The 13,338-nt window shown below is 42.9% G+C and overlaps 1 protein-coding gene across 1 annotated transcript in view; it reads right to left on the bottom strand.

Annotated features, from left to right (window-relative positions):
- Positions 1-13,111, bottom strand: part of ubxn4 (UBX domain protein 4) — a 62,576-nt gene extending 49,465 nt beyond the window's left edge. The window contains exon 1 of the mRNA XM_072579691.1: positions 12,958-13,111. Coding sequence (XP_072435792.1) covers positions 12,958-13,039 — 82 coding nt within the window. The 5' untranslated portion in view covers positions 13,040-13,111. The remainder of the gene's footprint in view (positions 1-12,957) is intronic.
- Between the last annotated feature and the right edge of the window lie 227 nt (positions 13,112-13,338).

Genomic DNA, 13,338 nt, shown 5'->3' with positions numbered 1-13,338 from the left:
TCCCAATTACCCCTCTATTCGCCAGTTCTCTGGGACCTGTCTAATGGCTAGCGAGTATACAAAGGTCTTGATCCAGGTCACAGCAATCTCCTCTCTTGACTCTTTCAATAATCTGTGGTACATACAATTGGACCCTAGAGACTTAACCACTTTAATACACTTCAAGAGACCCAACACCACTTCGTTCTTTATCTCAAAATGCCCTTGCATAATAGCACGCTCCACATGAATTTCCTTATCCTCCATAACCTTCTCCTATGTGAATACTGATACTAAGTACTCAGTTCGGGTCTCACCCACATCCTCTGCCTCCAAGCACAAATTCCCTCCTTTATTCATGAGTGGTCTTACCTCCTCCCTACTTATCCTTTTGTTTTGATAGGTGTATAGACCACTTTATGATCCTCTTTAAGCCTAAATGCCAAAGTCATTTCATGGCACCTGCTTGAGTACTTTAGTGTTTTCTTTATATTAGTCATGGGCCCTGTCTGACTATAGCTTCCGGAACCTTACATATGCTGATTTTGTCTTTTTTTTGGTCAAATTCACAACCTCCCTCGTTATCCAAGCATTCTTTAACTTGCCATCCTTGTCCTTCCTGCTTCCTGGAACATGTTCTTAAATTCTCATTGGTAGGTCTTTAACCAGGTCCCCCCTGTCAAATGTGGACTTGCCTGATAAAAGACCCTCCCAATTAACATTCTCTCGTTCCTGCCTAATACTGATGAAATTTGCTTGGCCCTGATTTAATACCTTCCCACAAGGTCCTGATTATCCTTATTCATATCTCAAGATTTACAAAGACGTTGCCAAGTTGCAGGATTTGAGATTTAAGGAGAGGTTGAATAGACAACGGCTGTTTTTCTTGAAGCATCAAAGACTTAATCGTATGGAGGTTTGTAGAACCGTGAGGGGCATGGATTGGGTAGATGGACGGGGTGTCTTCCCTGAGGTGGGGGAGTCCAGAACTAGCAGGCGTGGGTTTCGGGTGAGAGGGGGAGACCTAAGGGGCAACTTTTTCACGTAAAGAGTGGCGTGTGCCTGGTGTGGGCTGCCGAGGGAAGTGCTGGAGGCTAGTATGATTGCACCCTTTAAACTCTGGATGGGTATATGAGTGGGAGGGGTTCGGGGGGTATGTGGGCCGGGTGCTTGCAGGTGGGGCCGGATTGGGTTGGAGTGTCTGGTCGGTGTGGATGAGTTGGATCAGGGGATCTGTTTCCGTGCTGTATAACTCTGACTCCATGACTCTAAGGCGTGATCATTGTTTACAAAATGCTCTTTTTGCACATGAATATGCAATGAATGGAAGGATGTCAAGGGCAGGCAAAAGGAATTAGTTTCATTCGGTGTCAGGTTTGGCACATGAATGACTGAGATGTGCAGATATAGGGATAGTGTTGCAATGATATCCAAGTCGAACTGAATGCTCTCTAACACAAACATGCACACACCCCATAAGTAACCCTTTGCTGGTCTTTCTCTGTATCATACACATACTCTCACACATAAATCTTGAATAATCTCCTGTCCGCTGAGCACACACACTCCCCACTGACCTTTCATAATCCATCCACCTTCGCTCCAACACCCTCGTGATCCCTCTGTTAATTCTGCATATTTGAGGGAGGGGTTATGTTCATGTTGCTCACTGTTTTGATCTGTCCTTTCAGTGGAGTTCAATTTCATTTCTCTGTCGGTCTGTCTGTCTGTCACTCTCTGAGCCTACTGCTGAGATAGCCACATCTACATTCAATAGCATTGGGTGATTGTATAATTTGCTGTTGACTCAATGGCTTACAGATCAATAACCAACAGAAAATTGATCAAGATCATACCCATTTTATTAAAACAATTTGTCAGAGCAAATCAGTTAGTATGTATGTGAATGTTACGAAGATCAAAAAAACCTGCAGATGCTGGAATTCAAGATGGACAAGCAGAAGACTGGAGGAGCGCAGCGGGCCAGGCGGCATCTGCTGGTGGAGAGGTCAGTGTTTCCCATATGGCCCTCTTTCGGGCTTGGGGGGAGCTGTGGGAAAAGGGGGGATGGGGGTGGTGTTGGGGTGGAGGGCTTTGGGTGGTGAGAGCGGTGAGGTGGTGATAGGTGAACACATGAAGAGGGTACGGCTGGTTGGTCGATGGGAGGATTGAACCTGGTTGGAAGTAAGGGTCGGTCAGGGGAATGGAAGGGAGGAGGAGGGGCTGGAAAAGGAGTCAGGGGACGAGAAGGGAGGTTATTTGAAATTGAAAAACTCAACGTTGAGACCTCCAAGTGAAAGATGAGGTATTGTTCCTCCAATCTGTGGTCTGATTCACTGTGGATATGCAGAGGGATTTTGGAGTCCATGTACATAGATCCTTGAAAGTTGCCACCTAGGTGGATAGTGCTGTTAAGGCGGCATATGCTGTGTTAGGTTTCACGCATAGAGGGATTGAGTTCCGGAGCCGCAATATCATACTGCAAGTATACAAAACATTGGTGTGGCCACACTTGGAATATTGTGTACAGTTCTGGTTGCCATATTTCGGGAAGAATGTGGAAGCATTGGAAAAGGTGCAGAGGAGATTTACCAGGACGTTGCCTGGTCTGGAAGGAAGGTCTTATGAGGAAAAACAGAGACTTGAACCTGTTCTCATTGGCAAGGCAGCGGCTAAGAGGGGATTTGATAGAGACATACAAGATGATCAGAGGATTAGATAGGGTAGACAGTGAAAGTCTTTTTTCCTAGGTCAGCGTGTACGAGGAGTCATAACTAAAAATTGAGCGGTGATAGATTTAAGAGAGATATCAGAGCAGGTTCTTTACACAGAGAGTGGTAAGGGCATGGAATGCCTTGCCAGCTAATGTAGTCAACTCAGCCACATTAGGGAGATTTAAACAATCCTTAGATAAGCACATGGATGATTTTGGGATAGTGTAGGGGGACGAGCTGAGAATAGTTCACAGGTCGGTGCAACATCAAGGGCCGAAGGGCCTGTTCTGCGCTGTACTGTTCTATGTTAACGGCCAAACAAGTGGCAAATAGAGGACAGAGGTGTGAAACATTTTAGCTAAAAGTATTGGGAATGCAATATCTCATGCACAGTTCTAAAGTGCGTGGGGGGCAGGGGGACCTTTGGAGTGCATGTGCCTCGATCCTTGAAGATGGTAGGGCACACAGCGTGGCAAGTACATTGTACTTCATTCAAAACCAGGTAAGTAATTCTGAACATTCATACAGTTCTGGTGAGGTCACATCTCGAGTATTCTCTCCCTTTCTGGTTAGCACACTTTAGCAAGGATATGCTAAAAAAAAGGAGCATTTTTACAAAACAAATGAACTGAAACAAACATCTCAGACCTCAAGGGTAATCATGTCTGGATTACTCCTAGAAAAAGGAAGATAAGGTGTTCGAATGTGTGCCTGAGAAGTTGGTGCAGGGGGCAGAGACTAAAATGTTTGAATCACTGAGATCTCTTCTGGGGCATAGGTATGCTGTACAAGAGGTGCAGGTTGAATTGGAAGGCAACCGATATCCTGGAGGGGAGATTTGTTAGAGCTATTTGGGTGGGGCGGAGGGGTGGTGAGGAGGTTGCGGGGGGTTTAAAACTAATCTGGCACAGGGGTGGGAACCTAAACAACAGTGAGACAAAAGTAAAAGAAACCAAGTTTAAGAGACAAGGCAAGCAAGATCATGAGAGAAGGAACAAATGAAGCTTGATGAGTTAAACTGTAGTTTTTTCGATGTAAGAGACAGGACAGGCAAGGCAGATGAACTCAAGGCATGGATGGGAACATGGGACTGCCATATCATAGATATTTCCAAAACATGGCTGACGAAGCATCAAAGGGGAGGTGAGAGAGGAGGGGAAGTGGTGCTTTTGATTTGGGCAAACATCACAACAGTATTTAGAGATTATATTCCTTGAATTGTCCAGTGAACCTGTAGAGGTGGAAATGAGAAATAAGAAGGGGTGATCACTTTGATGGGATTGTACTCTCAGCTCCCCAGTAGTCAGGAGATTGAGGAACAAACATGAAGGGAAATTGCAGATAGCTGTAAAAATAGTAGAGTTGTAATATTAGGGGATTTTAACTTTCCAAACATAGACTGGCACTGCAATGGTGTTAAGGGCTTGCATGGAGAGGAATTTACTAGGTGTTTTGGAACTTTTAGAAGTTTATAAAATCATGAGGGACACGCATAGGTGAAGGGGAAAGTTTTAAAAGGGACCTAAGGAGCAACTCTTTCATGCAGAGTGTGTATGGAATGAGCTGCCACTGGAAGTGGTGTAGGCTGGCACAATTACAACATTTAAAAAACATTTTGATGGGTATATTAATGGGAAGCATTTAGAGGGATATGGGCCAAATGCTGGCAACTATGACAAGATTTATATATAGGATATCTGCCTGGCATGGATGAATTGGACCAAAGGGTCTATTCCAATGCCGTATATCTCTAGGACTCAGTTTTCTTGGGAACAATCAATATGTAGATGGGCCTATTAGAGAAGGGGCAAAATTCTACCTCCTCGAGGGGAAAAAAGGCAGGATGAGTGACTGACATGTTAGTGGGGGGCACTTTGGGGCCAATGAGCATAATTCACTTAGTTTTAAAATAGTTATGGAAGAAATATCAAAGAACATAGAAAGTTACGGCACACAAACAGACCCTTTGGTCCTCCAAGCCTGCACAAATCCATTTCCTCCATCTAAGCCTGTTGCTTTTATCTATGAGAATCCGTATCTCTCTGTTCCCTGCCCATTCATGTATCGGTCTAGATACATCTAGAATGACACTATCCTGCCCACCTCTACCACCTCCACTGGCAATACATTCCAGGCACCCATCACCCTCTCCGTAAAGAACTTTCCACACATATCTTCCATAAAGTTTTTTCCCTCTCTCATTGAACTCGTGACCCCAGAGTCTCCTACTCTGGGAATAAGCTTCTTGCTATCCTCCCTGTCTATACCTCTCATGATTCAGATCCTCATTCAGGTCCCCCCTCAATCTCTGTCTTTCTAATGAAATTAATCCTAAACTACTCAAGCTGTCTGCATAGTAAGCATCCTCCATATCAGGAAACATCCTGGCAAACCTCCTCTGCACCCTGTCCAAAGGATCCACATCCTTTTGGTAATGTAGTGACCAGAACTGTATGCAGTGCGCCAAAAGTGGCTGAACTAAAGATCAATACAACTGTAACATGACCTGCCAATTCTTGCACTTGTTACGACATGGGGTAAACACCCCCTGTGAATTTAAACCAGTAACAGAAAAAATTTACCCAGTGTGGTAATCTGTTAAAATTCGAGAGGCCAAGAACTATCCTAAAGGTCACTATTTAAAGTTAAAATTGACAGCTTTATTTTCTTCAAAGTCTAACATAAAAATTAACTAACACCTATTTACAATTCCTTCCTCAATCTAACTTTGACTTTTCCTCTACAATACTGGTCCAATAAAACCCCCTATTAAGATTTACAGAAAAATTAAAATTTGAAAACCAACCAGCTGATTAATCTCATGGTATCTTCCTCTGTAGATTTGCTCTCCAGATCAGTGTCAATGTTTTCTCTGGGCAAACTCCTTCTCTGGACAGGTCCCTCTCAGTTTTGACTAGCAGCCTACAACTGTCGGTCTTTTTGCAGTTCTCCCTCAACTGTTTGATTTCTTTAATATTTATACCCCAAAGCATCAGACCGTTTCATTGTTTTAATAGTGTCAAAATACCAAATTTAAACTTGATTTGAGTTCAGAATCTTGGATATACTTTAAACTGATTGGTAGAATTTGAACTTGTTTTTGTCTCATAGCAATCCAAGTACTGCTAGCTGCTGGACCAATGTTATATGTTAAATTCTCCAGCACTGTATGCTTGCTAAGTCCTTCACTCTCAAGGTACAGTACCCCTCTCCACCTTCATTACATACTCAATACCCTGTCCGACGAAGGATAGCATGCCTTCTTAACCACTATCGGCCTGCATTGCCAGCTTCAGGGTACAATGGACCTGAAAACCCAGATCTCTCTGTACATCAATTTTCTCCAGGGCTCTTCCATTTACCATTGCTGCCCCATTTCTGTATTTGAAGCAAACCCTCAGAGACACAGTATGGCTCTACCTTCTTCATCTTTATTCTGAGCCCTGGAGAGAGAATGATCACCAAGTACACAAAGGCATGAATCCTCAGTCTTCTCTTGAACAGCAGATTCTTAAGGAATTGTACAGTCACTTACAGTGTACAGCATCCAAAAAAGATAACATCTATATTGACTGGGTGACCGTTACAATCTGCAAGCATCAATAGTAAAGATTAAGCTATCTGGCATGACACAATAGATGTTCTTCGCCTCGTTAAACTACTACCTTTACCTCTAGCATCTCAGTGTTTACTGCAAGTTCTTATCTGGTCAAAGTCATGTTAGCTGAATCTTTGTCAAGCAACCCTAAATTAACTCTTTCCCTATCTGCTCATCCCTTACACACTTTCTCACCGTTTAGTTCATTCTTGAATTGGATCTTCCAAAATGTATCATCTCGCATTTGCCCAGATTGAAGCCCATCTGCCATTTCTCCTAACTGTCCAATCTATCTGTATATGCTACTCCACCAATCTTAGTGTCACGTGTAAACTTGCTAATCAGACCAACTATACCTTCCTCCAGATTATTTAAGTATATCACAAACAACAGTGGTCCCTATGTTCCCTGCGGAACACCAGTCACAGTTCTCCATTTTGACAAACTCCCTTCCACTACTACTCTGTCTCCTGCTGCTTAGCCAGTTCTCTATCCACCTAACTAGTACACCCTGGACCCTATGCGACTTCACTTTCTCCATCAGCCTATCTTGGGGAACCTAATAAAAACGCCTTATTGAAGTCCATGTATTTACATCTACAGCCCTTCCCTCAATCAACTTAGTCACTTCCTCAAAGAATTCTATTAAGCAGGTAAGACATGACCTTCCCTGATCAAATCCATGTTGCCTATCACTGACAAGCCCTTATCACTGACATTTTCTTCCAAATGTAAATAGATCCCAGCCCTCAGTATCTTCTCCAGCAGCTTCCCTATCACTGAAGTCAGGCTCACCGGTGTATAATTACCTGGATTATCCTTGCTACCCTTCTTAAACAAGGGGACAACGTTAACAATGTTACAGTCCTTTGGGACCTCACCTGTGTTCAAGGATGCTGCAAAGATATCTGATAAGGCCCCAGCTATTTCCTCTCTCACTTCCCTCAGTAAACTGGAATAAATCCCATCGGACCTGGAAACTTGCCCACCTTCATGCCTTTTAGAATACTCAACACTTCCTACCTCCTTATGTCGACTTCACCGAGAGTAATCAAGCATCTATCCTTAACCTCAACATCCGTCATGTCACTCTTCTCAGTGAATACCAATGCAAGTGCTCATTAAGAATCTCACCCATTTTCTCTGACTCCATGCATAACTTCCCTCCTTTGTCCTCGAGTGGGATAACCCTTTCTCTAGTTACCTCTTGCTCCTTATATACGAATAAAAGGCTGAGATTTTCCTGTTTGCTAAAGATATTTCATGACCTCTTTCAGCCCTCTTAATTACTCGTTTCAGATTGGTCCTACATTCCCAATATTCTTCCAAAGCATGGTTTGTTTTCAGTTGCCTGGACCTCATGTATGCTTCCTTTTTCCTCTTAGCTAGTCTCACAAATTCACCTGTCATCCATGGTTCCCTAATCTTGCTATTTCTTTCCCTCATTTCCACAGGAACATGTCTGTCTTGCACTCTAATCAACCTTTCTTTAAAAGCCTCCCACATATCAAATGTGGATTTACCCTCAAATAACTGCTCCCAATCCACATTCCCCAGTTCCTGCTCGAATTTTGCTATAGTTGGCCTTCCCCCAATTTAATACTCTTCTTTTAGGGCCATTCAAGTCTTAACCCATGAGTATTCTAAAACTTTCGGAATTACAATCACAATTCCCAAAGTAATCCCCTATTGAAACTTTAACCACCTGGCTGGCCTCATTCCCCAACAGCAGGTCCAGTATGGCCCTTTCCCAAGTTGGACTATTTACATATCGCTCTATAAAGCCCTCCTGGATGCTCCTTACAAATTCTGCTCCATCCAGACTTCTGACAATAAGTGAATCCCAGTCAATGTTGGGAAAATTAAAATCTCCCATCACCACCACTCTGTTGCTCCTACATCTTTCCATAACCTGTTTATACATTTGTACCTCTATCTCACGCTCTCTATTGGGAGGCCTGTCGTACGGCCCAACTTTGCCACCGTGTCCTTTCTATTTGAGCTCTGCCAATATTGCCTCACTGCTCAAGTCCTCCATCGTGCCCACCTTCAGTACAGATGGGATATCCTCTCTAACCAATAATGCAATTCCTCCACCCCTTTTACTTCCCTCTCTATCCTGCCTGAAGCATCTATATTATAGGATATTTAGTTGTCAATCATGCCCTCCCTTCAACCAAGTCTCAGTAATAACACTATCATCATACTTCCAGGTACTAACTCAAGTCTGAAATTCATCTACCTTAACTACTACACTTCTACAGGTCTAGTACATGAGTTAAAGTTATAAACTGGGGCAAGGCCAATTTTGATGGTATTAAACAGGAACTTTCAAAAGTTGATTGGGGGAGGCTGTTCAAGGTAACAGGAAGATTGGCAAATGGGAGATATTGAAAATCAAGATAAAGGCAAGGCCAGCATGCTCCTGTTTAGTGAGAAAGGCAAGAGAACACTGGATGACTAGCAATTTTGAGATGCAAGTCAAGAAAAAGGAGGCAAATGTCAGGCACAGGTAGCTTGGATCAAGTAAATCCCTCAAGTAGGATTGGGGGTGTAGGAGTATACTTAAGGGGGAAATCAAGAGGGCAAAAAAAGAGACAAGTTGGCTTTTGCAGATAAGGTAAAAGGAGAATCCAGTGAGATTCTACAAATATATTAAGGGCAAAAGAGTAACTAGGGAGAGAGTAGGGCCCTTCAAAGATCAACGAAGTCGCCTGGGTCAAAGGAGTTGGCCAAGAAACTGGCTAATGAGTTTTGAGAAGATTTGTAGCTCAGGTTGAGGTTTTGGACATAGGTTTCCTCGCTGAGCTGAAAGGTTCATTTCCAGGCATTTCATTACCTTACTAGGTAACATCTTCAGTGGACCTCAGGCGAAGCGATACTGAAACTTCCTGCTTTCTATTTATATGTTGGGGTTTCTTTGGGGTGGTGATGTAATTTCCTGTGAAGTCACTTCCTGTTCCTTTTCTCAGGGGATGGTAGATGGGGTCTATGATATCTCTATCAACAAACACATCAAGTTAGACCCCATCTACCATCCCCTGAGAAAAGGAACAGGAAGTGACTTGACCACAGGAAATAACATCACCAACCCAAAGATACCCAAACATAGAAATAGAAAGCAGGAAGTTTCAGCATTGCTTTGCATGAGGTCCATTGAAGATGTTACCGAATAAGGTAATGAAATGTCTGGAAATGAACCTTTCAGCTCAGCTAGCAAAACCTACATCCAAAACTGGCTAATGTTGTGCGATTACTTAAGACAGGAAAAGCCAGGGAACTATAGACCAGGGAGCCTGACATAAGTTGTTGGAGGGGATTCTGCGAGACAGGATTTACACACATTTGGAAAGGAAGGAATGATTAGGGATAGTTACCATGGATGTATGTGGAGGAAACTGTGGTTAACAAACTTGATTAAATTTTTGAAGAAATGACCAAGATGATTGATGAAGGCAGAGCAGTGGACATTGTCTACATGGACTTTAGCAAGGCCTTCAAAAAGATTCCACATGGTAGACTGGTTAGTAAGGTTAAATTCACAGAATCCAGGGACACCTAGTCAAATGGAAGTAAACTTGGCTTGATGATGGGAGACAGCAGATGGTGGTTGAGGGTTGTTGTTCAGACAGGAGGCATGTGAGCAGTGGTGTGCCACAAGGATCCTGTTGTCTGTCATTTCTGTAAACGATTTGGATGAGAATATAGGAGACAAGAAAAGTTAGTTCACGGGTGACACCAAAGAAGGTGATCTAAGAGTGCAATGGAATCTTAATAAACTAGGCCAGTGGACTAAGAAATAGCAGATGGAGTTTAATGCAGATAAGTATGAGGTGCCGCATTTTGATAACACAAACCAAGGCAGGATGTACACAGTTAATGATAGCGCCCTTGAGGAGTGTTGTTGAACAGGACGATCAAGGTACAAATGGTGTCACAGAGAGCCAGGGTGAAACAGATATTTGGCACGAGTGCTTCCATTGATCAGAATACTGAGCACAGGAGTTGGGATGTCTTGCTCTGGCTGTACAAGATATTGGTAAGACCACAACTGGAGCACTGCATACAATCATGATCGCACTGCTGTAAGAATGACATTATTAAACTCGAAAAGGTGCAAAATAAAATTTACAAAGATATTACTGAGGCTGGATAGGCTGAGACATTTTTGTCACCCACTCCTCCCCCAGGACAGAGTACTTTATAGAGATTTATGAAATAATAAGGGGTGTAGATAAGATGCATAGCCAAGGTCTTTTCCCTAGGATAGGGGAGTCAAAATCTAGAGAACACAGGTTTACAGTGAGAGGGGAAAGATTTAAAGAGGACCTGAACTGCAACTTTTCACTGAGGGTGGTGTGTGTATGGAACAAGTGCCAGAGGAAGGGGAGAAGACGGTATGAGTATAACATTTAAAAAGACATTTGGACAGGTACATGGATAGGAAAGGTTTAGAGGGATGCGGGCCAAATGCAAGCAAATGGACTTAGTTCAGTTTAGTAAATCTAGTCAGCATGGACAAGTTGGGCCAAAGAGTCTCTTTCTGTGCTATATAACTCCTATGAGGATGGTGAAGTGGAGACAATAAATAATTCCAAAATGAAACTGGATGGATGCTTGAAAGAAATAACATGCAGGGCTTTGGAGAAGAAATGGGAGAATGGGTACAGATTGCTTTGTGGAAAGTTGACATAAGCTGGGTGGGCTGAACGACTGCGTGGCAAATAAGTTACAAATGTTTAGAAATACACAAATCAGAAGGAAAAAAAGTAATGAACCAGCAACAAAAGATTATGGTTTCACATTGGAGACAACACATGGGAGGTTTGAAGGCGGCAGAAGAATCAAATCACGAGTTAAGTTTATTTTGACAGTATTTATTTCTGAAGCTAAAATTTCTAAACCATTTGACAAATGACAATTTTAGCAGAGTATTATTGTATATAGCCAAGACTTGAAAGTTAATATGTACCTACTGTGCTAACTTTCATGTATCTGCTGTACCAACTTTCATAATAATATTATCTAAGTTTTCTATCTCAAAGGAAATGTTAAATAAAATAAAACTTGTGTTACAATCCATTGCTTAATCTCCAAAGCAAAAGTGAAATGCTTCCTTTGTTCAAGCTATTGGCAGGTATATTTAAATTGTTAGACTGGTTGATTTAATGACAAATAAATTGAGCAAGTTAAATAGAACACAATTTTTAATCATAAACATTCAAATCTCAAATGTATGGATACTTTTGACACCATATGTGGGCAGAATAATCTTCCAAATAATTGATTCCTATGCACACTTGAGTCTAAAAGCTTTTCAGAGTTTAAGACACACAAGTTCCATATCTAAACTTGAAATACAAACCTTAAAAATTATTAACTATAACTGTAGACTGAGCAATCACTGGGCAAAATTATTAAGGGGGGGGTGCAAATATATTTACAATCAATCATGAAGCAACAAGGTATTCATTTGCACACTGCACAATACAATTTAAAAGGAAACATCTTTACTGAATCCCTTTGCTGTGGGTACTGTCCATTACCCTTTGTTGACTACCAAAAAAATCAAATCAGGATAGGCTTCAAAGGCCATGGGATGCATCAAACATGATAAACCAAACAAAGCAAAACTAAAGTGGAAAATAACACTGAAGTACAAACTAGGGCTACAACACAGACAAGTAATATAGATGTTTTTAATTATTTTACTCTAATTATTTGTCAGCCATCTTGGAATTTCATTTCCCCTCCACTCCTACAGACTCCATTCCTGATGTATAGTCCCCAAGACATCAGCATCCTTCTGGTATTTTACTCAAGTAGCAACGTTTCAAACATCAGCCCTTCATACCAGTGCTGGCGCCAATTTCATGACAATGGTATTCACAACTGAGTCAAATTTGGTCTTCATTTGACATCGATAGTGTTCACTCAATAGCAACTGGCTTTTTCTCAACGCAACCCCATCGCCTTTTAACCCTTGATCCTTTTTCATACAATAAATTAAACCCCATCCGATATTCCCATCATTGCCTTGCTGAAATCTGCTACATCTATCTCAGCAACAGGACTTAATTCCTAGGTTTAGGGTAAATTGCTGGGAGACCAACTTACAAGCAGTGCTAAAATCAATGTTCTTGATATATAGGTTCAGGGATAAACAGGATAGTGTTCTGGCCCAATAAGTTTTGAGAATCACATTTACAAGGAAACATCATAATCACACAATAAAATAAAATTTGATATGCTAAATGGGGTGCACAGACCACAGGACCACTGCACTTATTGTCTGTGCACCACACACACAGCCCTTCACATCCATCCAAGCTCTTTCTCGGAAGTTTACCAAACTCGGCCGTTCAAATCCTGCCTCGCCTCTCCGTGCTTTGGGATATCTGTCACGCCACACCATTATAATAATAAAGAACAATCTGCCTCGCAAAACGCCGATAGTAATTCCGTCTAAACATACAGCCAGGCCTCGTACCCAACTTAACCAGCCAGCCGGTTGCTGCAGAGGAGGCTACACAGTCGTAATCAGAATATAAACATTAAACATAAACGGCCTGCACAGAGCTGACGTGTCCGGCCTATCCAAGGGCACGGTGAAGCCGAACCGACAAGGCGGCTAGGCCACGTCCATCTCCTCCCTCCCCTCCGTACCTCGAATAAAAACAATAAAAACCGCGTTCTGTTGCTTGGCGAAGGCAATGGCGTCGGGAATGCTGCCGTTGAACCAGTGCATGGTGGTCGCCCGTCTCTCTCTGCCTAACCGTCCCAGCCCAGCCCAGTCCAGCTCCGCTCAGATTCTCCTCTCCCTTACCCTCCCCCAGCGCCGGCCCCAAAGCCTCCGCCGGTCCCGTTCACAACGGCGATGACGCAGCTCCCACCTTGCACCAGTCACACTCGCCCCAGCGCCGTCAATCACCGGTCCCTCCCGCCTCCCCCCACCGCGAGAGTAGTCAATCACTGGCTCCTCCCGCCCCCTCCCATAGAGCCGTCAATCACCGGCTCCAACTCCCCCCCCGCCGAGAGCCGTCAATC

The sequence above is a fragment of the Chiloscyllium punctatum genome, chromosome 10 (genome assembly GCF_047496795.1).
Source record: "Chiloscyllium punctatum isolate Juve2018m chromosome 10, sChiPun1.3, whole genome shotgun sequence".
Taxonomy (NCBI): Eukaryota; Metazoa; Chordata; class Chondrichthyes; order Orectolobiformes; family Hemiscylliidae; genus Chiloscyllium; species Chiloscyllium punctatum.
This window is presented reverse-complemented; position numbering and strand designations above follow the sequence as displayed.